Here is a 24,853-nt window from a genome sequence, read left to right as displayed (position 1 = left end):
CGCAGGACTCTGGAGAGGGGCCGCTGAGACGAGACCCTTTAATATCTTCATCTCACCTCTCTGAACTGACTGTCTCTTCTAAACTCTGCAGTCATAAAAAGACAAGATGGTGTTTGAGTGTGAAGGCTGATGTTTGATAAGCCCTGAGTTTAAATATACTCAGTTTAATGAGAGGTTTCATATCTTCACTAATCTCCACTAACAGTCGGTTTATACATTCATTTCACTTTAACCTTCAGTCTCTTACTGGCTGCAATGCCCCAACACACGTCATGTGATCTCAGATGGATGTCCCTCACCTGAACGAGGACAAAATATCGCTTTTTCCAGCGTTTCCAGACTCTCTGTCCCACGGCGTACACGTGTCTGAAACACAGAGAACATCACGTTAGACTATTAAACACCAGAACCTGCACTATGTCTATTTGATTTGTATTTACGTGCACATCTTAAAACATTCTCTTGCACTATTGTATCTGTTTGAGGTCCTTTATATATTCATGTTGCTCTGTTGGAGGAGCCTGGGATGGCCATATCTCCCCTGTAGCTGCTGATCTCATGAGGATCAAACCTTGGATTGAAGTCATTTTAAAGTTATCTAAATAAGTAATAAACCAGTTTCATCTTGTGTTGCAGGTTCCTCAGAGTGACGCTGCTTTGAACTACAGCTAACTGTTGAATACATTTAGAATTTAAACTGGCCCTGTTATGCTTTTTGGGGTTTTAGTGTATGTCAATGGTCTGCTATGGCTAAAATCTGTTCCCCCCCCCTGCCTGAAACGCCTCTATAGATGAGTTTAACACCTACGTCACTTCCAGGCGAATATTACGGCCCGCCCACTTTTGGGGGAAAACAAGGCTGTCATTTGAACGGCGGTCAATACACATTCTGAAGTTTTTGCCAATCCGATCAGAAATGTAAGAAAACCGTGGTTTTTCTGATCTTCAAAGAGCCCGATTACGATGGCCAGTCAGGCAAACAATTACATTACATCATTTGAAATCAACAATCGGGCTCGATATATGGTTAAATTAAAATCAGTAGGCGAGACTGTAATTTTCGCCAGCTGTTACTCTCATGAGCGAGGCGGAACGTAATAGTTTTGTCATGCCAACAAGCTGCTGTGTCGCTTATTGCACCTCAAACATTAAAACAAATCCATAGTTCAGTGTTTCCTTCCTTTCTAAGAAGAAAGGACAGAAACAGAAGAGCTCTGTGGCTTCAGGCTTCATCGCCAAATGACAGCGTTGTTTCCCCCAAAAGTGGACGGGGCCGTAAAGTGACGTAGATGTTACTCTCATCTATGGACATCGATCGCCAACTGCTATATTTAACCATATATCGAGCCCGCTCGTCGATTTCCAATGGCTTAATGTAATTGTTTGCCTGACTGGTCATCGTAATCGGGCTCTTTGAAGATCCACGGTTTTCTTACATTTCTGATCGGATTGGCAAAAACTTCAGAATTTGTATTGACCGCCATTCAAATGACAGCGTTGTTTTCCCCCAAAAGTGGGCGGAGCCGTCATTTTTGCCTGGAAGTGACGCATGTGTTACTCTCATCTATTGGACTACTTTGTTTACTTCCGGAACACAGTGACATCACTTTGGAACACTCGCGATTCCATTGGCTAGAACTCCGACACATAGTACGTGATAGAGATGTCCCGCCCCTTAGCCTAAGCGTTTGACCAATGACAACAGAGCCATTGTTTTTCGTCTTTTTTTATATGACTCAGTACTTATTTTCATCTGTCTGTTTCACTATATCTCTCAATAAAAAAAGAAAATACTTAAATAAAAAGCAACTCTCATGTAATAAAACACTTTAATAATATCGGGATATATTTGATTCATGTCCTCATGTTATGTGTTTCCATCACAGTGTGTTACAGCACTTCACGTCTTCACTCCCCCAGCTGTGAGCATTGTCAACACATTAACACCCCCCCCCCCCTCTCTGTGAGAGTGAGAGGAGAGAGTGAGAGGAGAGTGAGTGAAAGGAGAGGAGAGAGAGAGGGTGAGGCGTCTGGATGAAGAAAGCCTCCCCCCCCGATCAATGGCTGCTCCTGAAGCGTGGGACACAGGCAAGTGCGAGAGAGGAAAATCAATCGATGGAGACCCCTGCAGCCCCCCCCCCTCAGAGAAAAGGCCCCCGGTCAGGGCTGCAGACAGAAACTGGGCCACGATGCAGAGCTGAGGGTCAACATGAGGGTCAACATGAGGGTCAACATGACGCTCCGCAGGCCGGACACTTGTGAGACTGTTCGTCCTCCTGCAGACTGAGAGTTCACTGCAGGCATTTAGCAGTCCCACACAGAACACATCCTCTCAGGGTCCTTCAGGTGGAGCTTCACTGGCCGTTTCTCAATGTCGGGTAAACCTGCTGCAGAGCCACTATTTCAAGTATACTACGTCATCGAGTTGCGCCGAAGGACTGTTTAAATGCAGGTTAAATGCCACGCATTCGGCGCCACTCGATGACGTAGTATACTTGAAATAGTGGCTCTGCAGCAGGTATACTCGACATTGAGAAATGGCCTTTGTCTTTATAGGGATCCCTTTTATCATTAGCATGTTAGCACTTCCTGTTCCCTCTTCAATGGCTTTCTGAATGTGTTTTTGGTCGTTGGCCTGAAGTAAGGTCTGTTTAAAAGCAACGCCAAGGGACCCTAACATCATGTGAGGACGAGTTGGGAGTGAGAGCGTGTTGCTGTGGTTCACTCAAGCTGAAGAGATGTTTGTTCTACGACTTACAATACGTCAGTCAATACTCCACTGGTGGATTTAAAAACGACGGATGCTAACAAGTGTCTAAATGAGACGAATAAACATAACGTTCAAAATACCTAATATATTTGTACGTATTTGTCTTTATTTTTAATCTATTATGTTCTTCTCTATGTTTAATAAGTATGCTAACTCTTTATCATTGAATGCCTTTTATCCCTGCCGTTCCACTTTTTGCTGACAATGATGATGTTTAGTATTCTTTAGATCAGGGGTGGGGAACCTTTTTCGTCTCAAGGGCCATTTCAATTTTTACAATATCCTTCGAGGGCCGTACAAGTTATTGACTTCTGCTTAAAAATACTAAAATCACAGCCCATTCATTTCACCTTTCTTTCATGCTGTGTAAAGAAAAAGCAACCTTTTAATCCAGATATCTTACCATGACTCGCGTATGCATTCATATGCACAGTTGTGGCATGACCACCAAAACAGAAAGATATGGATACAAGATGTGTGCAAATGTATTTTTTAAATGTTGAAGTCAAAAGCATCAATCTGGTGCACTTTGAGAGCAACATTAAGAGATCTATGGATACATCTCTCAACATCCATATGAAACAGAACTGTAAGCATATTTATTTTTCTTTATGGATATTTTACAAATCACTCCTTTCAAACTGTATTCTTGTTTATTAATAACAACTTTTTTTACTGTCATACAGTATAGTATTTTATACCGGTTTACTTTATTCTCTTTATAACTATAATGATCATATAAAGATGTGCCTTTACCTCACTGGTTGTAGAAAAAGCTTCTTATATTCGTTAGCATAGCTAGCTAACCAGATGCTAATAACAACGAAGTTATTGACTGTATGATCAGTATGACAGATGAACAGATCGCGACTGGGCTTACAACTAAAGACACAGCCACGCAAAAACTGCAGCATGTATGGCTCCTTATGGGTACTGCAATTTCTGGAAGTGCCTGAGTGGCGTTCTGGTGCTCTCTCTCAGAACTGCACCCCTATCAGACGAGACGGACGAGACATATACCACGTGATGACACGTTAGGCTCGTGATGTGTTCAAGGACCCTGACCGTGGCTAGGAAAAACAGGCACTCACTTGTTTCATTCTTTTGCGGTCTAGATTTTTCAATTTTTTTTCTTTTTTGCGTGTGTTTATAAATTACCTCGAGGGCCGTACCAAATTGTCTCGCGGGCCGTATGCGGTCCGGGGGCCGGAGGTTCCCCATCCCTGCTTTAGAGCAACAGCGGTCACTTCCCACACGCTCTGTACTGTTATACTCAATTATATTTGTTTTAAGTAACATAAATCTTCTTTCTGTCGCATCTCGTGTTTGATAAATGTCATATTTCTTTAGTGAACATGTCGCTGTTACAGTCATGGTGAAATTCCACAAAGCATGTAGGCGTATATGCAGGAATCCTGAAGTCACATGTAAGACCTTTTAAGACCTTTTTCAAGACCCTTTCCATACACTTTAAGACCTCATGGCCATTTGGAGTTTTAACCGGTTACCTTGGCGACACACTTTACCTCACATTTACTATACAGTATCGATTGTCCTTCCTCCTTATCTTCCAACCATTTGGACGCAAACTTGCATTTCCCCATAACGATGTTGTTTAACAACCGGCGTAAACGGACCTCCGCGCGCTATCAAGCAGTGAGCGTGCGATGTCCTGTTCAGATGACGTCAAATCCAACGGGATGCCATAAATAAACTACACAGAATCACACTACACTGTGATTCGTAGGTGTGTAGTCTACACACCTACGCAATGATTACATTCAGGCAGACTGTAGAATACAACCTCTTTGGACAAGTTATATACTTATTGAAAACAAGCTACAAAATGTAATACCTTGGAAAATGCCGTTTAATACTTTTTAATAGCCTTCATTTTCGCTAAATTGATTTATCCACTTTTAATACTTTTCACGACCCTGCGGACACCCTGATGTACTGAAACACATTGTGCCGCTTTGCTTTGAGCTACCTTTCATTTATTTGAATCTGCAATTGAAGCACTGGAACTAAGGAGTTTTTAAAGAGGGATGAGATAGTGGACTTATTGTGTTAAATACTACGCGTTACCTTCAAGAATTAACGAGAACTGTTAGTGGTGAACAAGACAGATCTATGCTGTACAATTGTCAGGTTAAACGAGCTCATAACAAGTGCTGAGTGGAGGCTTTGTTGATTCATTAAGAGAGAAAAACCTCAAGATTAAATCAAAAATAAAGTACCTTCAAGACGAGGGATTTTTCACATTTCCTTGAGTTGTGATTTTTGCTCCAAGGCATCAAAAAGTCTCTTAATTGTTTTCACTATTCACGCTTTATTTCATTTGTCTATAAAAGCTTTAGTATTAATAAGCTGGAGGATTTTCACTGAAGCAAATCCAAGGTTATTTCAAAGATGGCATCTCATTTGCAGTCTGAATAACAGATTAGAACATTATGAATGATGGTAATGACTTAAAGGTTAATTCCTCTGAAAGATCAACATATTTCGTTTTTTAACCAAATTACTTTTATTTTTAAAAAAGGGCTGATTTTATGCAGAATTAGTCAAAAAGTTTAAATCTTACCGTTTGACAATTTTGTTAGGATTCTCCATTTTCTTGTATCTTTATCACAATTAGACGACATGTTTAAATCAATAAGAAACGCAGTTATTTTTATTATAATGATATAACAATGACGTAGCCTACATTTTAAAACATTTGAATTAGTTGCGTTTTATGGTTAAATAATCCTTTATTTCACCGTGTCTCCTGAAAGTCAACCAACTTATTTATGTATTAATTGTTTTTAAAATAAGAAGCTGCTATTCTGTGCTTTTAGATTTCATAATAGATCATTAAATAATCAATCTGGAGTGGACTGAATTGAGTTTAAATAGTAAGATCGAGTGTTGGAATAAAACAGCGATCTGAGCTCCTCTGAACTCAGAAACAAGAGGGGAAACGAATAAAGAATACACAATGAGTCTTGGAAACAGTGATTATTTTAAAGATTTAACAACAGAAACCATTTGTAAAGTAAGTAAGAGTATAGAATCGTCTCTGCTCACATCAACATGTCTTTACGTCTTCTTCATCAGAACATGTGAGGAAAAATAAAAAACGTGATCGCTGCGACCCGACGTGTTTCTGTGTGATCACTTCTTCTCCTCAGAGTAAAATGTAAGCTGCCTTTCAAAGCATTGAAAGTCTGGGGGACAAATAAATCAAATGTCCCGTTTGTTTTCTTCTTCTCTTAATGAATAAAAGCGTATATTTATTCCTGTGTCAGTGCGCCTCTTATTGGATTTTATTTCTCTGACGTGCGAGGAGTTCTTTTGACTGTCTTGGATTATGTGGAAGGGTTTTATTTATTTATCAGAGATGCTCCTGTGTCAGTGTTTGGATCAAAAATAAAAAAAAACAGCATCAGATAACGCGAGTGGAGAAAAGTGATAGAACACAAAAGGATGACACCTTCCCGCAGGTGAGTTCATAATGAACAGAAACACATGAAGAAGAGACTCACAGTGAGGGTAACACTGACCCCTTGTGGAGGATTTCAGAACTGCAGACAACCATTTCGTCCCATAGATTTGATCTCCCTGTAGTGCCGGGGCCCGGGGGGTCAAACTACATTTCGTAGTGGGCCACATCAGCATTATGGTTGCACTCAAAGGGCCGGTTGCAGGGGTGGACTGGGACTAAAAATCAGCCCGGGACTCTCGACCGCCACACTTCGGTACCGCTAGTAATTTGTACCGTAATTTGGGCGGTGCTAGTGACTTATCCGACCGGCCCACATCGTCCGACCGGCCCACTTCAGTGCCGGCCCATCGGGATTCGTCCCGGTTGTAACTTTCAATCTCAATATTTATTTATGTATATAGCACATTTAAAACAACCTCAGTTGACCATAGGGCTGTACAGGGAACAAATATAAAATAACACAATAGGTGTAAAAAAATAAAACAATAATTAAAAACAAGATAAAAAGCACAATAACTAGACACATATACAAATATCAAAATGTTATGTTCAACTAGTGTGAAAAGCCAGTGCAAAACTTTAAGACTCCTGGGAACCGAGGAAAAAAAGATGCTTTCCAATCTTCTTTATTTTTTATTTCCTAACTATTTAGGGTTTAAAAAAAACATCTCGCAATTTAGACTTTTTAAATTTTAATTTAATTTTTAAATGTTACAGTATGTCCACTGCAGAGGACGTTAGGACCATTTTAGTTTGAAAAGACAGCCACAATTAACAGATAGACTATGTAACGTATTATGGTTATAGAGTCATATTAATACAATAATACATTCACCTTTATTTAAAAACATGAATAAGTAATTGATCTGAACATTGCTGTTTATTTGGTCACTAAAAAACTAGTTTGGTTTTTGGTGAATCTTTCCAGATCTTCAAAGACTTTGTAATCAATGTAGTGGGAAAAGTACCTCAATGACTCCAGTCGGCACGGGCTGTAGGGTCATTTGGACTAGTTTTATGGATGTGGTCTCCATTTGACCTGCTCATAGAAACAAAGCTTGCATTCTTGAGGAAATTCTCATTTTTCATGGCTCCACTTAAAATAAAAACAAAAATAAAACATACATCCGAAAATCAGAAGTCTGGGGCAAATTATTGCAAGTCTCTTCAGTGGGCACAAAATGAGATGCATTGTGGGACATGTAGTTTATGGACAATGTCCTTATAACCATAAACATATTATATTCTTTCAGTGCTCTTGCGGGGCCACATAAAATGAAGCCAGGGGCCGTTTGACACCTCTGCTGTAGTGTGTCTGTGTCAGAGCTGAACAGAGTTTATTATTGGTTGAAACTGTGTGTGCCACTGCAGGAGGATGTCAGGAAGGAAAAAGGCAAACAAAAACAGAGTAGGAAACATCTAAACATTTAACATAATAAATCTTCTCTTACTGTAGGCCTATACCAAAAGTACCATCACTGCTCTACTATCGAGCTTGACAAGGAACATTGGAAATACTAATATCAATCAATTTTGTTAACGTTTTTAAACCTCACTTTTCTTTAAATGTGTTTGTTGCTGGATCGTTCCTTCACTGTGATGTTTGAGCTTCACCGCGCAGTAAGTGTTTACGGGGGAAACTTTCTCTGGCTCACCTGAAGTCTGTCTAAAATATAAATGTACGGGGAGCATTTATAAAATGACTACTAGTTTGGAGCCAATCATGGTTCAGTCAGTGGCGTAGCGGAGGCCCCCGCACCTCCCGCGGTGCGGGGGAGCCCCGGAGCTTAGGGGGCCCCGCCCCCACTGTAGGCTATCCTCTTATATTTCGTAACGCGGGAACAGGGCGCAGAGGGCGGGGGCCCCCCCTCCCTGCTATGTTGCTAGGCACCCCGTCCCCGTCATGTGTACGTTGCCTGTAGTAGTACAACAGTGTATCATTATAATTATTTGCTCACCTGCGATAGGGCTAGCCGGCTGACAACTAATGTTCATTGGCAGGCTCGGCGGCGTTCAAAACAAAGCGGGAAGCATTGCTCATATAAATAAGGTTCATTAGTTGCGTTGCCGGTAAACATGAAAAATGAAGCGCCACTACCCAAGCGGTGCTCAGAAAAGCAAAATGAGAGCGAAAGCCGAACAGGAGAGGGCAAAACTACCTAAAATAACGTCATTGTTCCGGCAGGCAGCAGAGGTAGACGTAGACTCTTAACGTTACTGCAGATAGACCGCTAGCAACCCCCCCCCGGCCCCCGGCCGTCAGCTCAGAGTCCAGGCAGACAGCCCAGCAGCCCCGTTACAGCCGAGCCAGCTAGTCGTGCCTCGCGCTTCGAGACAGGTTAGACATTAGAATAATAGAAAGTTTTATTCGCCATAACCAGTAAGAGTATGCTACAGGTTACATTGGAATTGGAATCTAATTTGTTCATTTTTGCAGGTCAGCAAGAAGTCAGCTGTGCCCCCTCCGAGGCCAGTTCAGACATAGCCAAGGTTGCCCAGCCAGCTAGCCGTGCCCCGACAGTGACAGCAGCTCCCACCCACCACGGGGACACGTTGGCCAGCGACAACTCTGTGACTGAATACCCTACTGATAGGGGGAAATTCCCTGTAGATTTAGAAGACAATGATGTTAAACGATACATTCTGAATAACGGGCCATGCAAGCCTGAAGGGCCATTCAAAAGGGATGGGAAGGGAAGGTGCTTTTCAAAAGAGTGTTTAATGACTGTAATACAGGGCAAGGTCCTTGAAACAGTCAACATTGTGTCCCAAGCTCTCCAGCGCAAAGACTTGGACCTCTTACAGACGACAGCAATGATTGGTAACGCAACCGATACACTTGCCCAACTCCGAGGAGAGTTTGATGGCTTAAAAGCGCACGCGCAAGACCTGGCATCCTCATTGGGTGTCCACAGTCTCTTCAAAGACAGACGCGCAAGGCACACAAAGAGGCACTTTTCAGAGCTTTGCGAGGACCAGCGGCTCCAAGACCCAGGGGAGCATTTTAGAGTGGCGGTATTTTACGCAAATATCTATATTGTCGTTGCCCAACTCAAAAATCGATTTGTTGGAATGAACGAAGTTGCACAGCGATTTTCTTTTCTGCTTCCCCGCGAACTTTTGCGCGCAACAGACAAGGATCTGTCTGAGTCCGCAAGTGCTTTATCAGGCCAGTATAAAGATGACCTGTCAGCCGAGTTTCCTTTCCAGATCCTGTCCCTCCGTAATGCTCTTAGGCCTAGTATAAAGAAAATTGAGCGTGGAACAATCAAAGACCTTGCACAAACCCTGCTCATTGAAAATCAGTCCATTTGGCCAAGTATCCCCGATGTTGCCACAGCACTGAAATTGTTTTTAACTATACCCGTGACTGTTGCCAGTGCTGAGAGATTTTTCTCAAAACTTTAATTAATAAAGACATATTTGAGGAGCACAATGTCGCAAGAGAGACTGTCTGGGTTAGCAGTCCTTAGTATTGAGAGCCGACGCGCGCGCAGTATAGATTTAAAGACTGTTATACAGGACTTTGCGCAGAAGAATGCCAGGAGACGCGCTCGTATAAAATAATAGGCTTACAAAGCAGCTCCTGATTGCATCCTCTATGTAGCCTATAGGATGTTTTTTATTTGTTTGTTTTTTGTAGGCTACTTTTCTTTTATACAGAATGTTATATATATGTGAACCGTTCCGTTGTGTGAACTCCAATGATGATAGGCTATAACGTTCTACAATATACCTTCATGTTACAAAAAATACACAGCCACTTGTTGGTATTTGTCAATGATGTTTAAATCAGATCCTACTGACCTTACTGTTTAAATCAGATGTATATTGTACAGAAAGTTCCCACTGATCCTACTGTTTAAATCAGATGTATATTATACAGAAAGTTCCTACTGACCCTATACTATTTAAATCAGAAAGTTCCTACTGACCCTATACTGTTTAAATCAGATGTATATTTATACAGAAAGTTCCTACTGACCTATACTGTTTACAAAAGATGCCTGAAAAAATAAACATTTAAAAAAGTGGCCGCGATGTCTATCCCATGTCACTCTATTATTGATTTAGGGGAGGGGGCGGGGCCCCATGGTCCGACCTGCGGGGGAGCCCCGAAATATTGCGCAACGCCACTGGGTCCAGTATGTAACTATTTGGTGTCTTCCAATGAATCTCTTGAAATAAAATGTGTGCATGCTGCTGGACTTTTCAAAGTGAGTCAGAGTTTCTTTTTTTAAGGATCTGTAACTAGTTAATTAAACCTATATTCTGACATTCAGGTCTTTCTTTGTTTGTCTTTTCTTTACTTCAAAAAGAAAAGCGACACACACTTCTTTGAATCATAAATGTTTGGTTTTCAAATGTTGTTCTGCTGCCACCTCCTGGTAGAAAGTAAGAACTACACAATTTACAGGAATAACTGCACAACTTGTTCATCTGAGAGTAAAAAGAAAAAAGTATGTTTTATACAATAAAAAATAAAATTAATACATCAGTTGTCTTGTATACTGTCAGTCATGGTACTCTGAAAAGAAAACACTCTGAAATGTTCTTAAATCACCCTTCATGAGTCAGGGGTGTCAAACTCAAGGCCCGTGGGCCAAATCCGGCCCGTGACTTCATTTCATGTGGCCCCACAAGAGCTTGTAAAGGATATAATATGTTTATTATGCGGTTACGTTACAGGCCGATTTACGTCCTAAAACCCGGAAGTAAACTCCTTCCGGTTCCCTCAACAAAAAGCAATGCAATTTCTCCATAGGATTTTGGAGAATAGCTGGAAATAAGGTCTGTGGTTGAAACACATTGAAGAGACGGATCACGTTTTGTTCAGTCGGGTAATCTCCACATGTCTACCCTACTTTTATAATTTTCTAATCATAAATCTATCAATCATAAATCTATCGATCATAAATCTATCAATCATAAATCTATCGATTAGATTTATGATCGATAGATTTATGATGATACTTCCAGGTTTTAGGAGGCGTCACTGTGGCACTCTATTGTATTTTTATATAGTCTTAAAGTTACAAGCGGCCCTTTGAGTGCAACCATAATGTTAATGTGGCCTGCGATGACATTTAGTTTGACCCCCCTGGTCTGAGTGAACTTCTTAAGGCATTAACAATGTTTAAATCTAAATGAACCTTTAATAAATCCCAGGATGAAAAACCTCTGATGGATGATGGGCAGGTCTGACGTTCAGCTCAATTAAATCAATAAGATAATTCAACATTTGATCTGCCAATCAAAGGATAGAGTTTGAATCTCACCATCATGTGACCACATCCTCAGACTGTTTGTACTTCCTTTATTCAACCAGCAGGGGGAGCTGTCTGCACAGACTTTGAAGGAGAGTGACACTTTCGCTTATACCTCTTTTCTTCAGATGAAAGGACTGGCATAAGGCGAGAGACACATGTGGGGTCTGTCTTTAATTCAAGTGAAAGATTATTTTGGTCTTGCTGAAGTAAAACACAACAAATTAGACGGTAAAATCTGTTCCGGAAACACATATTTTAATGTTTTAATCACTTATAAATAGTGTTTTCATTGGGCTTCGTTAGGACTGACAAATCCACCCATTCAGAACGATATGACTTTTAAAGCAGTTTGTCTTATTTTTAAGAATATCTCTCTTTGGAAGAGGGTTTCAGAAGATGCTTTTGTGTGACTGAACTTGTGCTCTCTACAGATGGAGTACGGACATGTTGAAAGCCTTAAAACTGGACCATTTCTTTATGAAGAAAACAAAGATTTAGACCTTTCTATTGGCCAAAGGAAAAGCAAACTCATCTCTAGACCAGTGTTTATACAAATCATCATGTACTTTTCCCCCTGAGTGAAAAACCTTGCAATGTGCATGATGCTGTCATGACTCAGCGTTATGGCTATGCAAACGTCATGGCTCTGTGTTTCTTGAATCAGTTATGGAGACAAGATGATGCCACGGTCAAACTTGCTCAAACAAGAGACACAAGGCGACAATTCACTTGGTTGGGCAGAAAAACTCACGTAAAAAAACATAAAAAAACGTTGTGTGAGACGTTGTCCTTCACTATTCACACATAAATGGACTCAATGTCATCCTTCTGTTTCCTAAACTAAAAACCAGAGGATTAAAAGGGGGGAGGAGGAATTTGGTTTCAAATTGACAATAACTGAAAGTACCAATGAACTGGCCAGATGTATGGAGAACCGGGATGACTGGAGGCAACGATGGAGGGCTCGTCTGAGGACGACCTAGAGAGAAAGTAAGTCGAGTGGATGGCACAGTCTTTAACCAAAAGAACGATGTGTTTTCAGCGATATGATGACTGATGGAGCTCCTCTGTTTACTGAATGTTGTAATTCATTAGTGCGGCGGCTCACATCTTTATTTGGGGTTTCCTTAAATGTATCTCTCTTAACGTGGACAGTCTTTAACACCTGGCCTGTTGCTGCTTGGAGACGTGTTTGAAATGAAAACAGTAACTCTTTCCTGCCAAAATCAAATGAATCTGTTAACCTGGTTACATATCCCAATCCTGGGAAGTGAAAAGAAAAGTGGTTTAAAGGTCAGAGATGGGTTCGGGTTACAGTAAGAGAGGAACATGTGTTGTCTGGGGATTCAAAATGGATGAAAGAGAAGGAGGAAAGGAATATAAAAAGGTTAGAAAAGTGTCAAAAGAACTATAATTTCACGGGAAGACTAGGGGTTGAGGAATGAGAGAATCTGGAGAGGGGTATTGTCAACTATCTGGAACAAACTCCCAGAAACCTGAAGGTCCGCTTAAAATAATAAAACTTGATGTTTTATTATCTTTGCTTTTGAATGTTTCTAATGTATTTTATGCTCTTAATGTCTTTCATTGTTGTAAAGCACTTTGAATTGCCTTGTGTTGAAAAGTGCTATAAATAAACTGGCCTTGCCTTCATTTATCTTGGATTCAAACAGACTGTGGGCATTTCTCCAGTAGTCGCCCCTGCACAGGACCCTGTGACCCCCCCCCCCCCCCCCCAGACTCACCCGCTGTGCTTCATGTTGGGGGGTTTGTCCATGCGGACGGCCAGCTTGATCTTCAGCTCTGAGTCCTGGCTGCTCTTAGGGACGACCATCCGGTGAAACTCTGCCTGCTTCGGACTGTTAGTGGTGGGGTTCATCACCACCTGAGAGGGGGGGGGGGGGGGGGGGACTGTTGTTATTGGCATGGCAATGAATATTTATCATTAGAAAAAGTCAAATGAGTTGGAGATCAAACATGTGTTGGGTGGGAAACGGGAATAGATCAGGATGAATGGGAAATGTCTCTCTAGCTGTTAGAAAGATCACAGGGGAACGAGTGTCCTGGTTAACCAGTTACACGTAGGAGCTGATCCAAAGACATGTTTTCATGGGATTTTAATGGATTTTTCAAACTATTATTGTTTTGTTTTTTTCCTGGTTTTCGCAGCAATTTATTTGGTTTTATCTCTAATCTACGTTAGATTGGTTTTCTTCACTGTTATCGTGTTTTTCTCTTTAATTAAATGAGAAGTCAATTACAGCTTCTGGACCTCTTCTCACCCATTTCCTATTTGTTTCATTATCACGATTTTATGCTAATATTATTTTGAAAGAAATGTCAAACGCACCAACGATGACTAAGCATTTATCTATTTTTCACACACACACACACACACACACACACACACACACACACACACACACACACACACACACACACACACACACACACACACACACACACACACACACACACACACACACACACACACACACACACACACACACACACACACACACACACACACACACACACACACACACACACACACACACACACACAAAATGGTCTACCTTCATGTCAATCAGGATTCTGCTAACATAGTGTGTGTGTGTGTGTGTGTGTGTGTGTGTGTGTGTGTGTGTGTGTGTGTGTGTGTGTGTGTGTGTGTGTGTGTGTGTGTGTGTGTTACCCGGCCCAGCTCCTTGTCCTCCAGAGCCAGGACCCCGGTGCTCTCTGTGAACAGCTTCACTTTGACGGAGGGGAGGGGGTGTGTGGTGGTGAAGTCTCCCTGAGTCCCCCACCTGAAACACACACACACCACACACACACACACACACACACACACACACTTTACACACTGTGACTTGTTATTGATCTTCACGTTAATCACACTGCACAGACTTTCTGCACAGACAGGAATGTTTTTTGTTAAATGAAAGTTCTAATAAAGTATGTTCAAAAAGCACAGTCATGTTGAAAATGTGAAAAGAGAATATTTCTTTGTGCAATTATTTAACAAACTCAAAGAAAGTAAGGGAAATAATTGTATAAAATGGAAATATAAAAACAACATAATACAGATGTATTGTATACATATGTATTTATTTATTTTCAGGTTATTTTTCTAATATGTATTTTACATTTTGTTTTTTCATTCTTTTACTTATTGCTTTTTGTGAAGCTACTGCAAAGTAATGTAAGTACTGTGACATTTTATATTTGCAGGCTCTACAACCCAAAGACACTTTATCACTTTGTGTAAAAGCATCCAACAAGTGACATGTAATGTAATCTTATTCCTAAATGCATTTCCTCTGACATAACAGACTGCAAAGTTAACTTAAAGTCACCCTGAATCTCCTCTCAGTTCCTGTAATGATATCATCACATCATGTGTTAGTCACAGATCCAGAGTCAGCATCATCACTGTCACACATACTGATGGAGCGGGGAGACATTACACAAACCCCATCATCACATGCCCTTATCTCACAACTTTCATTGTAAGTGTGTGAGGAAGTGTGTGAGTGTGTGCTGCAAAAATGACAAGTGACCCCTTCACTTGTTGAGGGCGAGAATCAAAGCCAAGCTCCATATTCAGTTCCCCTAGTTTCCAAGGCAACATTATGCGAGAAAAGGTGGGGGGGCACACACACACACACACACACACACACACACACACACACACACACACACACACACACACACGAACACGCACACTGTGTTCTCTGACCTGAGATAACAGTTTAAACGCTACAAATAACGACGTCTTTATTTCACTGTGTCTCGTCTGGCTTGAAAACCTGACCCTGAGCGATACAAACATTAAACCCAAATAGCAGTAGAAACAATAGTAATCTAAGCTGCTGCCTGATTCTGTTCTTCTGATACAGGAAACTGTTTATTTGCACGCCCCAGCTGCAGCCTGTGACATCTAATCATACTTTGTGAACATCAAATAATAGTGTTCTTGAGTATAAATGTCATTCTTCACAGGCCTGAATATATTTCCTTGGCTGTGCTTCTCACTGTATGACTCCTGTGTGTATGCCTTTTATTGATTTGACATTTTCATTTCCATTCATGGAGTCCACATATTCAGTACAATAACTATATTTCATTTGTTAGCTTAGTTTATGTGTTTGTAGCCTACTCGTTACGAAGATTTAAAACTCAAACACATTTAAAAATGTATAAATAAACAATAATAAGTAATTACTTTTGAAATAATGGCTGCGCTGCTTTTTATACATACTCTTTTTAATTGTGTTATTTTGTTAAATTCTGATTACATGTATCAACTGAAAATTACATTGCCTTATTTTGTAGCTAATTAAAGAGCTAAAGTTAGCTAACTAGCTTATTGGAAAGGTAGCTAACGGTAGCTTACTTTTAATGTAGTTAGCTAATGTTCACTAGCTAGCTTGTTAGATTGGTGGCAAACGTTAGCTAGCTTTTAATGATAGCTGGGTTGCGTTCCGATAATCCAAAAATCAGCTCCTAAATTCTAACCCTATCTCCTATACCTTGACCTCTGAGTGAAACGTCACGGGGTTAAGGGATAGTGGATAGGAGAATTCAAAAGGACTTAGGAGAAGAGACTGCGGTACTTTAGAGAATCCGACTGCACTTTCACTATCCCACGTGTTTATGATGCGCCAGCGGACGTCATTGTGTGCGTCTGCTGCTGTGGGGAAACTATGGAAACTACAGTGTTCTATACAGCGGACTACAACATGGATGATTAATAAGAACGAGGGACTCATCTAGAGACTCTGCACCGTGCTCTGATGCTGTTGCTTTATGCTTTATGAACGTGGACAACAGAGAAACATATTCTTCATGACCAAAGTTGTAATTTAAATAAAAAAGGAAAGTGAAACTTATGCTCGTCACCCTCTCCCTCCGGTCCACATTAATACAAATGATCCCAATACGTATGATTGTATGAAAATATCTTAAAATAAATACAAATGTATTTATTATAAACGTTTGTCCTTAACATCTATCACTGTCACCATTCAAACATCTTTTAAAAGTTGAACAAACTCCACACAGCTCAGTGAAATGTTGACTTTATTTGATCATTTCAGTAAAAACTAACGTTCATATTTCTCTTTTTGATTATAATACTGATGAACGATCAAAACAAAGCACTTTGGCAACTTACCACATACATTTTAAAATGCCTAATAAGCACCGTAACTTTCATGATATAATTTCTCCGTCATAATCGTTTGTTTCCGTGAACGGCCGACTGTTGTGTGACGCAAATGCTGCGGCTGCAAGGCATTGTGGGGCAGCATTTTCTCCCCTCCTTTCGGTAAGGGAGGTCCAGTGGTTCCTAAGCTAAAGGAGGCTATAAAGGAAGTTTGAAACCTCCTTTCCTTTCATTTGGAGAATTGGAACGGCACTTAACATGGCTGTCACTGACGTACTTCCGGGTCATTTCACTTGGTTAGGAAGGTTCCTAAGCTAAATGGACTATTGGAACGCAACCCTGGAGTTCACTAGCTAGCTTGTTAGATTGGTGGCTAACGTTAGCTAGTTTTAATGATAGCTGGCGCTCACTAGCTAACTTGTTAGATTGGTGGCTAACTTTAGCTAGCTTTTAATATAGATAGGTGGAGTCTGCTAGCTAGATCGTTAGATTGGTAGCTAACGTTGGCTAACTTTTTAAGTAGATAGCTAATGTTTCCTAATTAGTCTGAAGAACTAACATATATGCATTTGAACCTAAAGTGGGGAAAGGGGCGAGGCTACATACAGTTACAAATATTCAGAAAAGGTCCCAAAAAAATAAATACACACTTGTGTACAAACAGCAGTAACATATTTTTTATTATGTTATTGTTTAATATTGTTATGGGACAATTTAGTGTAGTTCATATTCCCATATTTCTTTTTCAAACTATTCCATTATTAAAGTGATTAATTTCATTTAATTTGAAACTGAATCCTGGGTGTCTTCCTGTATTCTCTGTCCTTTATCATCAGCTAGTGTTTGTCTCTGAGATACATTGGTACATAAAGTATAAAAGTGTTTGTATTTTTGTTTTAAAATGTGTTTACAATCTAAACCATGGGGCTGCATTTGAAAATCTTACATAATTTTCTGGAAGAAGGAAAATTAGTATTGTGTTTGAAGCTCTGCAGCAGGTGAGCAAACGATCTACAAACTACATTAACATCATAATCTTTTGTGCACCTCATTTTCATCATGCAGGGAAGAAAACGTATGGAAATGATAATCAGGGGTTCGGTTGATTTGTGATAAACATGAGGAAACATTGCGTCCTTTAAACGGTCCACAGAGGCTTGACATTCTGAGATAATTAAGGGTGTTGCTAATGAAAAGGTCCTCTGTGATTAAACAACTGCAGGAGTCATCAGAGCGATCGGACGGCGCTGTAATCACAGCTAATCACGTCCGTGTAATTATAGTTAACCACGCTGTCATTAAGAGAGCAGATGAAGAAGATAACTACACTGAAGGTTAAAGTGGAGCTGGGTTACAGCAGAGAGGTCGTCAGGTGGCGCTGAGAGAAGGTGATTGGCTGTTTGGAGGGCAGAGGGCAGTCAGACGTTTCAAAAACAAACAAAAAAAAACAGACCAGTAGCATGGGAAAGGGCAGCCTCACTAACAAGGACAGGGATTACTGTTATAGGATTATATAGATAGATAACAATAATTACATTAAAAAAAAAAAGGCGTAATCAGAATACTGGAACTGGTTTTCTAGCAGAATTACAGGATTTAGAAATATTATTTGTTTATTTTTATTACTAGTAGTTCCAAGAGTCTCCAAAAGTACAATCTTCTGTGGAACCAGCTCCTAGTTTGTGTTGAGGAAGCAGACACCCTCTCCATATTTAAGAGTAGGACTTTCCCGTCTGATAAAGCTCATATTAAAAGGGCTTGTATACAATCTCACAGTCTGCTGCAGTGTCCAAGGAAAGCGTTAAAGGTGTCATGGCCATTTCTACTGATCATAATTACATTGTTGAGGTCTACTAGAATAGATTTATATTGTTCAATGTTCCAAACTCACATTGGTTTCTCATACAGCATCTCTGTATAGTATTTGTATTCACTCTCTGTACTAAACGGCTTGTTGGAGCTCCTGCCCACCCCTCCCTGTGAGCCCAGTGGCCGTCTGCGAGACACAGCGAAACCCAGCCCGAAACACACACACACCCTGGCTGGGAGTTTGTTTGTGTGCTCAGGCTGAGTTACGCGGTGTCTCGCCAACCCCACACCAGTGAGCCAGCCCACAGTGTCCCGCTCCTCATAGCAGCGAGCCTCGCAACGTCCCGCCGAGTGTGTGTGTGTGAGGAAGTCCACGGATTGGTCCAAAAGTAACGGCTCCGCGGACGTAACGTAACTATACCCAAGAAGGAAATAATGGAAAAAGAAAAATGTCCAACGAGGCGTTCTGGGGCAGCATAGACAGGTCTTCTCTGTGTTAGAGTTTCGCTACAGGGTGTACTTTGAGGGTTTGTGACTCTGCAGACCGTTTACATGCAGAAAAAGCCACATAACACACAAGGGGACGGGTAAGAACCAGAAAAGCATGACATGGGACCTTCAAATGCTGTAAAAACTGTAAAGCCCCCTATGACAACGGTGTCATTTGTGATATTGGGCTATATAAAAGAATATGATTTGATTCATATATACAACATTACAACACTTTTTTTTTCTAAATGCAGTATGTAGTCACCTGCTTTGCTTAACACGAATAGAGTAAATACTTTACATTTTTGTATTAAATTAAAAAAGCATTTGTAAACTATGCTTTTCTGTAGGCCTACATTATATCTTAAGCCTGTATCTGCTGGTCTTCTTCTTTTAGAAAGTTCAGTATTTGGACAACCGTATAAAACCTGGGTCTTGTTGGAAACAATAAGTGAAAACTGAGAATGAAAAATAAAAATAGAGAGGGTTGAAGGGAAACAAAAACTGTTTTCCTGAAGTCAGAGGTAATACAGAGAATATCTATTCTAATGTTACCTACCTTTGTTAGAGGGATGTATTTTATTTTTCATAGTTCAAATATTTCCCCTCGTCATTGCACAAAATAACTGTTGTTGTGGGGGCCTTGATGTATTCTCCTCTCTTTTGATTACCAACATAAATCCATGTTTCTTGTGGAGTTGAACACGAGTATTTCTGCTGTAACTCATGTCCTTGTTTATGTATTATTAACATGGTGGCTGTGGTAGGAAAACATGAAGGAACACCGAGTAAAGGCAGAGCTGTGGTGAGTGGGTTCACAGTGAAATGTTCCTGAAGTTACATTACACAGTCTCTATCACAATAATAATACACTTAGTGTCAACACCTAAATATCTGTTTCCAACTGTAGTCTGACGATGCCTCCACCAAGTTATTTCTGTCGTCTTTAAGAGTCAACACACTGTTTTTTGCAGGAAAACAAACTACGATGTCAGCCGATTTCGAACGAATACACCTTCTTTGGCACACAAAGTCCCCCAAAAGCATCTCATAGGATCGATTTTCAACAGAGAAGGTGTTGTGTGGACCGAGGCGACTGGAGATCCTGAACTAGTATTGTTCTGTCTCCAGAGTCAGACTAAACACGGAGACATTCAGTCATTCTGCCCGATACATCTGAAACAAACAACCATGAAAGTGCACGGCTCAGGGCTGAAGACTTTTCTTTTTGCCACTGCCTTTTAACAAAGTATATAACGGCATTAAGAGACTTACTTTAATGTATTTTCTCAACCGTTCAAACATGAGCTATACAAACAGAAGTGTCTGTATAGAATATGTCTGCATCACATAAGACAAGGCGAGTTTATTTATATAGCACATTTCAACACAAGTGCTTTACAAAAATGAAAGACAATAGCATTTAAGAAACATATTATGAAATGATATCTAAAAACACTAATTTAAAAGCAAAGATACATGAATTACAGTTACAGTGCAGTGTGAGATACACACATCTGAACGAATCCCCCTTGGGAAAATTATAATCTGACCCCATGGTACCTTTTAGTTTCCGCAGAGACAATTCATCTTTTTTATTTTTAAATGCACATAGTTAAGTTTACCTTGTCTTTCTAGGACTTTTTTGATATCCTCCGTGAACCAGGGTCTTGAAACCAAAACGAATTCCTGTACCCCATGGTACCTTTTTAGTTTTCGCCAAAACTATTCCTCTTTTCCTTAAATGCACATTATTTAAGTTTAAGTTGTATTTTCTGCGACCTTTTTGGTGTCCTCCGCGAACCAGGGTCTTAAAACCAAAACGGCACACGTAGGGGACTTTAACCCCAATAATGACTTTAACTACCTTTGGGGGAAACAAGGCAATTCAAAGTGATTTACAAAAATGAAAGATATTAAGAAAATGGCTATAAAAAGCAAAGATAATAAAAGTTACAGTGCAGTTTAAGATATGAATATATCAATTAAAAGCAGCGACAAAAAGAAAAGTCTTCAGCCTGGATTTAAAAGTAGTCAGAGTTGCAGCGGACCTGCAGATTTCTGGGAGTTTGTTCCAGATATTTGGAGCATAATAACTGAACGCTGCTTCTCCATGTTTAGTTCTGACTCTGGGGACAGAAAGCTGACCAGTCCCTGAAGAACTGAGAGATCTGGATGGTTCATCATTTAGCAGGAGGTCAGAAATGTATTTAGGGCCTAAACCATTCAGTGCTTTATAAACCAGCAGCAGTATTTTTGAAATATATTCTTTGACACACAGGAAGCCAGTGTAAAGACTTCTCAACAGGAGCGATGTGATCCACTTTCTTAGTGTCAGTGAGGACTCGAGCAGCAGCGTTCTGAATCAGCGGCAGCTTTCTAATAGATGTTTTAGTGAGACCTGTGAAGACACCATTGCAGTAGTCCAGTCTACTGAAGATAAAAGCATGGACAAGTCTTTCCAAATCCTGCTGTGACATTAGTCTTTTAATCCTAGATATGTTCTTTAGGTGATAGTAAGCTGATTTAGTAACTGTTTTAATGTGACTGTTCAAGCTCAGGTCAGAGTCCATGACTACACCTAGATTTCTGGCTTTATCTGTTGTTTTGAACATTGCAGACTGAAGCTCAGCGCTAACTTTTATACGCTCTGCCTTGGCTCCAAAAACCATTACCTCAGTTTTATCTTTGTTTAATTGGAGAAAGTTCTGACACATCCAGTCATTGATTTGTTCAATGCACTTACTCAGTGTTTTAATTAGAGTATAATCTCCTGGTGAAATGGTTATGTAAATGTGTGTGTCATCCGCATAGCTATGGTAACTTATTTTGTTGTTCTTCCTTATCTGAGCCATTGATAGCAAGTACACGTTAAAGAGAAGAGGCCCCAAGATGGAGCCTTGAGGAACCCCACATGTCATATTTGTCAACTCAGATGTGTAGTTACCTATAGAAACAAAGTTTTTTCTGTCCTTTAAGTAGGATTCAAACCAATTCAGAACTCTTGATGAAAGTCCCACCCAGTTTTCTAGTCGGCCTAGTAATATGTTGTGGTCAACAGTGTCAAACGCAGCACTGAGATCAAATAACACTAACACTGAAGTTCTGCCACTGTCTGTGTTTAAGTGGATGTCATTGAAGACCTTTACAGGAGCAGTCTCAGTGCTGTGGTTTGGACGAAAGCCTGACTGGAACACATCCAAACAGTTATTTAAATGCAATAAATTACTCAACAGTTGAAAAACTACTGTTTCAATGATTTTACCTAGAAATGGCAGGTTTGATATGGGCTTGTAATTGTTCATTACTGAAGCGTCTAGATTATTATTTTTTAAGAGCGGTTTAATGACTGCAGTTTTCAGGGCCTGTGGAAAAACACCTGAGTGAAGAGACTTGTTTACTATATGAAGTAGATCTGAGGCCATGCAGTGAAAAACATTTTTGAAAAATCCTGTTGGAATAATATGAAGGCAGCAGGAGGAGGATGTCAGAAGTTGAATAATGTCCTCTAGGTTTTTATCATTAATATGATGGAATTGTGTCATGGTGTTTGAATTGATTTTAAGTGGACACAGAGACAAAACATTTGCTGTACCTGATGCAGAGGCACTGACTGCTTGTCTGATTTTCTGAATTTTGTCACTGAAGAAGGAGGCAAAATCATTGCTCGCCTTGTTGGATAGAAATTCAGAGGCTACTGACACTGGGGGGTTAGTTAGTCTGTCGACGGTAGCAAACAAGGCACGTGTGTTGTTTTTGGTAATGATGTCAGAGAAGAATAACTGTCGTGCAATTTTCAATTCCAAATGATAAAAGCCAAGTCTCTCTTTAGATTTTAAAATGAACCTGGAGATTTTTTTTTTGCCACCAACGTTCAGCTTTTCGACACACTCTTTTTCTCTGTTCTCACGGTCATGGCCTTTCTCCATGGAGATATTTTCTCGCCAGTCACTTCCTTTACCTTAGTCGGAGCAATGGCATCTATAACATTTTTAATTTTTGAATTAAAATGATCTACAAGCTCATTTACTGAGATGTCAGCAGGGGCAAGTGTGGAAGAGAAATTCTGAGTAAACATTTCCCTAGTATTTTCAGTTAAATATCGCTTTGTGGTTACCTCTTTCTGAACATTTTTGTGAACAGAAACAGAGCTGTCAAAGAAAACACAGGAATGGTCAGAGAGTGCAACATCAGTCACCACAACCTTAGAGATATTCAGACCCTTTGAGATAATTAAGTCCAGAGTGTGCCCCTTATTGTGCGTGGGCTCCGTCACATGCTGAGTCAGTCCATAGCTATCAAGAACACAAAACAGTTCTTTAGCCCCTCTGTTCTGGGGGTTGTCAACATGGATGTTAAAATCACCAACAATGACTAGACGGTCAAAGTCAATACACACTATAGACAGCAGTTCGGTAAAATCATCAAAAAAGCTTGCACAGTATTTGGGTGTTCTATAGATATTTAGGAACAGAGCTTGAGAGGAGCATTTCAGCTGAAGGGCCACATATTCAAAAGAAGCAAAGTTCCCATAAGATGTCTTCCTGCATTGAAGGGAATCATTGAACAGAATAGCAACTCCACCTCCTTTCTTATGCATTCTTTCCTGACTCATAAAACTAAAGTTGAGGAGTTGATTCGATAAGAACAGCTGCACTGTTATTTTGTTCAATCCAAGTTTCCGTTAAAAACATAAAATCGAGATTGTGCTCAGTGATAAAAAAACTTTTTTCCTGCTTATGACCTGACATTTAATAAAGCTATTTTAACTTTGTTAAATACATTATCAGTCAGATTGTTTGTGACAAGCTGTGGCTGATTTGGAGTCACTGCTACATTTGATAAACTCACACAAACGTTTGAGCACTTCCTGTTTCTAAGCTGATTCACAGCTCTCAATCTATTACCTATCAACACAGATATCGGCAAAGCTACTGGCAGGCAGGGCCCCGGCATGTCCTGGAAAGAGTTGAGACTGCCATACGCCCTTGAGCCTGGACCCAGCACATATCAGTAAGAGTTTGGTGCGGTTTGTACACACATATTCTTATCAGGCTTCGGTGACCGCAGATGGTGTCTTGAAGGGGGGGGGGGGAGGTGGTTGACATAGGCACGGTGATGATGTCACATACCTGGTTTGTTCACTTGATTTGAATCATGAAACCGTGTTAACAGATCTATTCAAAACACACTGACAATGCTGCCGCTTAAACATTTTAAAATGTGTTTTACTTGCTGCTTCTCTTGAATGTTTGAACTTAACTGTGCAGAACGGTCTAAGTGCACAGTTTGTTTTCTCAATAATCTGCTGAGGAGCTTTCTCTGCACTCACCATGAATCTCAGTGTGTATACAAAGTGATTTAATGACATCACACCTCGTTTCTTCATGTGATGACAGCCACATCAGGTCTGTAAGTTGGTATCAGACCCTGTGAATGGATCAGAAACAGTGGGAGGTTTGACTCACTGCGGTCTGGAGGCCTCCGCCTGGTCAGTCTGCAGCTTCTCCCCCCCCTCCACCTCCATGGTGCAGTACACGATGCGGTTTGGGGCCACAGACTTCAGACCCAGAACCTCCACGATCACTATCTGCAAAAAACACCAGAGAGGAAACCACGACGACTCTTTAGATACATGTTTCCATCTGAACAACTATCAGCAAACACAATATATTCAGTTAAATGCTGTATGGTAGTTCTAACAATTACAAATTAATAATAGAACCTATTATTATATGATATTTCAGAATAAAGTGAAAATGACAAACACATAAGGGTTAACAGGGGTGTTATATGGAATATAGGCTCCACCCCACTACTCTTGTATGTTAAGGTTAATTTATTTGCGAAATAGAGGCTAA

The 24,853-nt window shown here is 40.3% G+C and overlaps 1 protein-coding gene across 1 annotated transcript in view; it reads right to left on the bottom strand.

Moving 5' to 3' along the window:
* LOC307041248 (calcium-dependent secretion activator 2-like) overlaps nucleotides 1–24,853 on the bottom strand; it is a 182,756-nt gene that overhangs the window by 64,158 nt on the left and 93,745 nt on the right. Inside the window, exons 6-9 of the mRNA XM_079684557.1 lie at nucleotides 24,461–24,582; nucleotides 14,223–14,334; nucleotides 13,273–13,412; nucleotides 300–366 (exon numbers count right to left, since the gene is read on the bottom strand). Of these exons, the coding sequence (XP_079540683.1) occupies nucleotides 300–366; nucleotides 13,273–13,412; nucleotides 14,223–14,334; nucleotides 24,461–24,582 (441 nt within the window). The remainder of the gene's footprint in view (nucleotides 1–299; nucleotides 367–13,272; nucleotides 13,413–14,222; nucleotides 14,335–24,460; nucleotides 24,583–24,853) is intronic.

This window comes from Notothenia rossii (genome assembly GCF_949606895.1).
Source record: "Notothenia rossii genome assembly, chromosome: 5".
Taxonomy (NCBI): Eukaryota; Metazoa; Chordata; class Actinopteri; order Perciformes; family Nototheniidae; genus Notothenia; species Notothenia rossii.
This window is presented reverse-complemented; position numbering and strand designations above follow the sequence as displayed.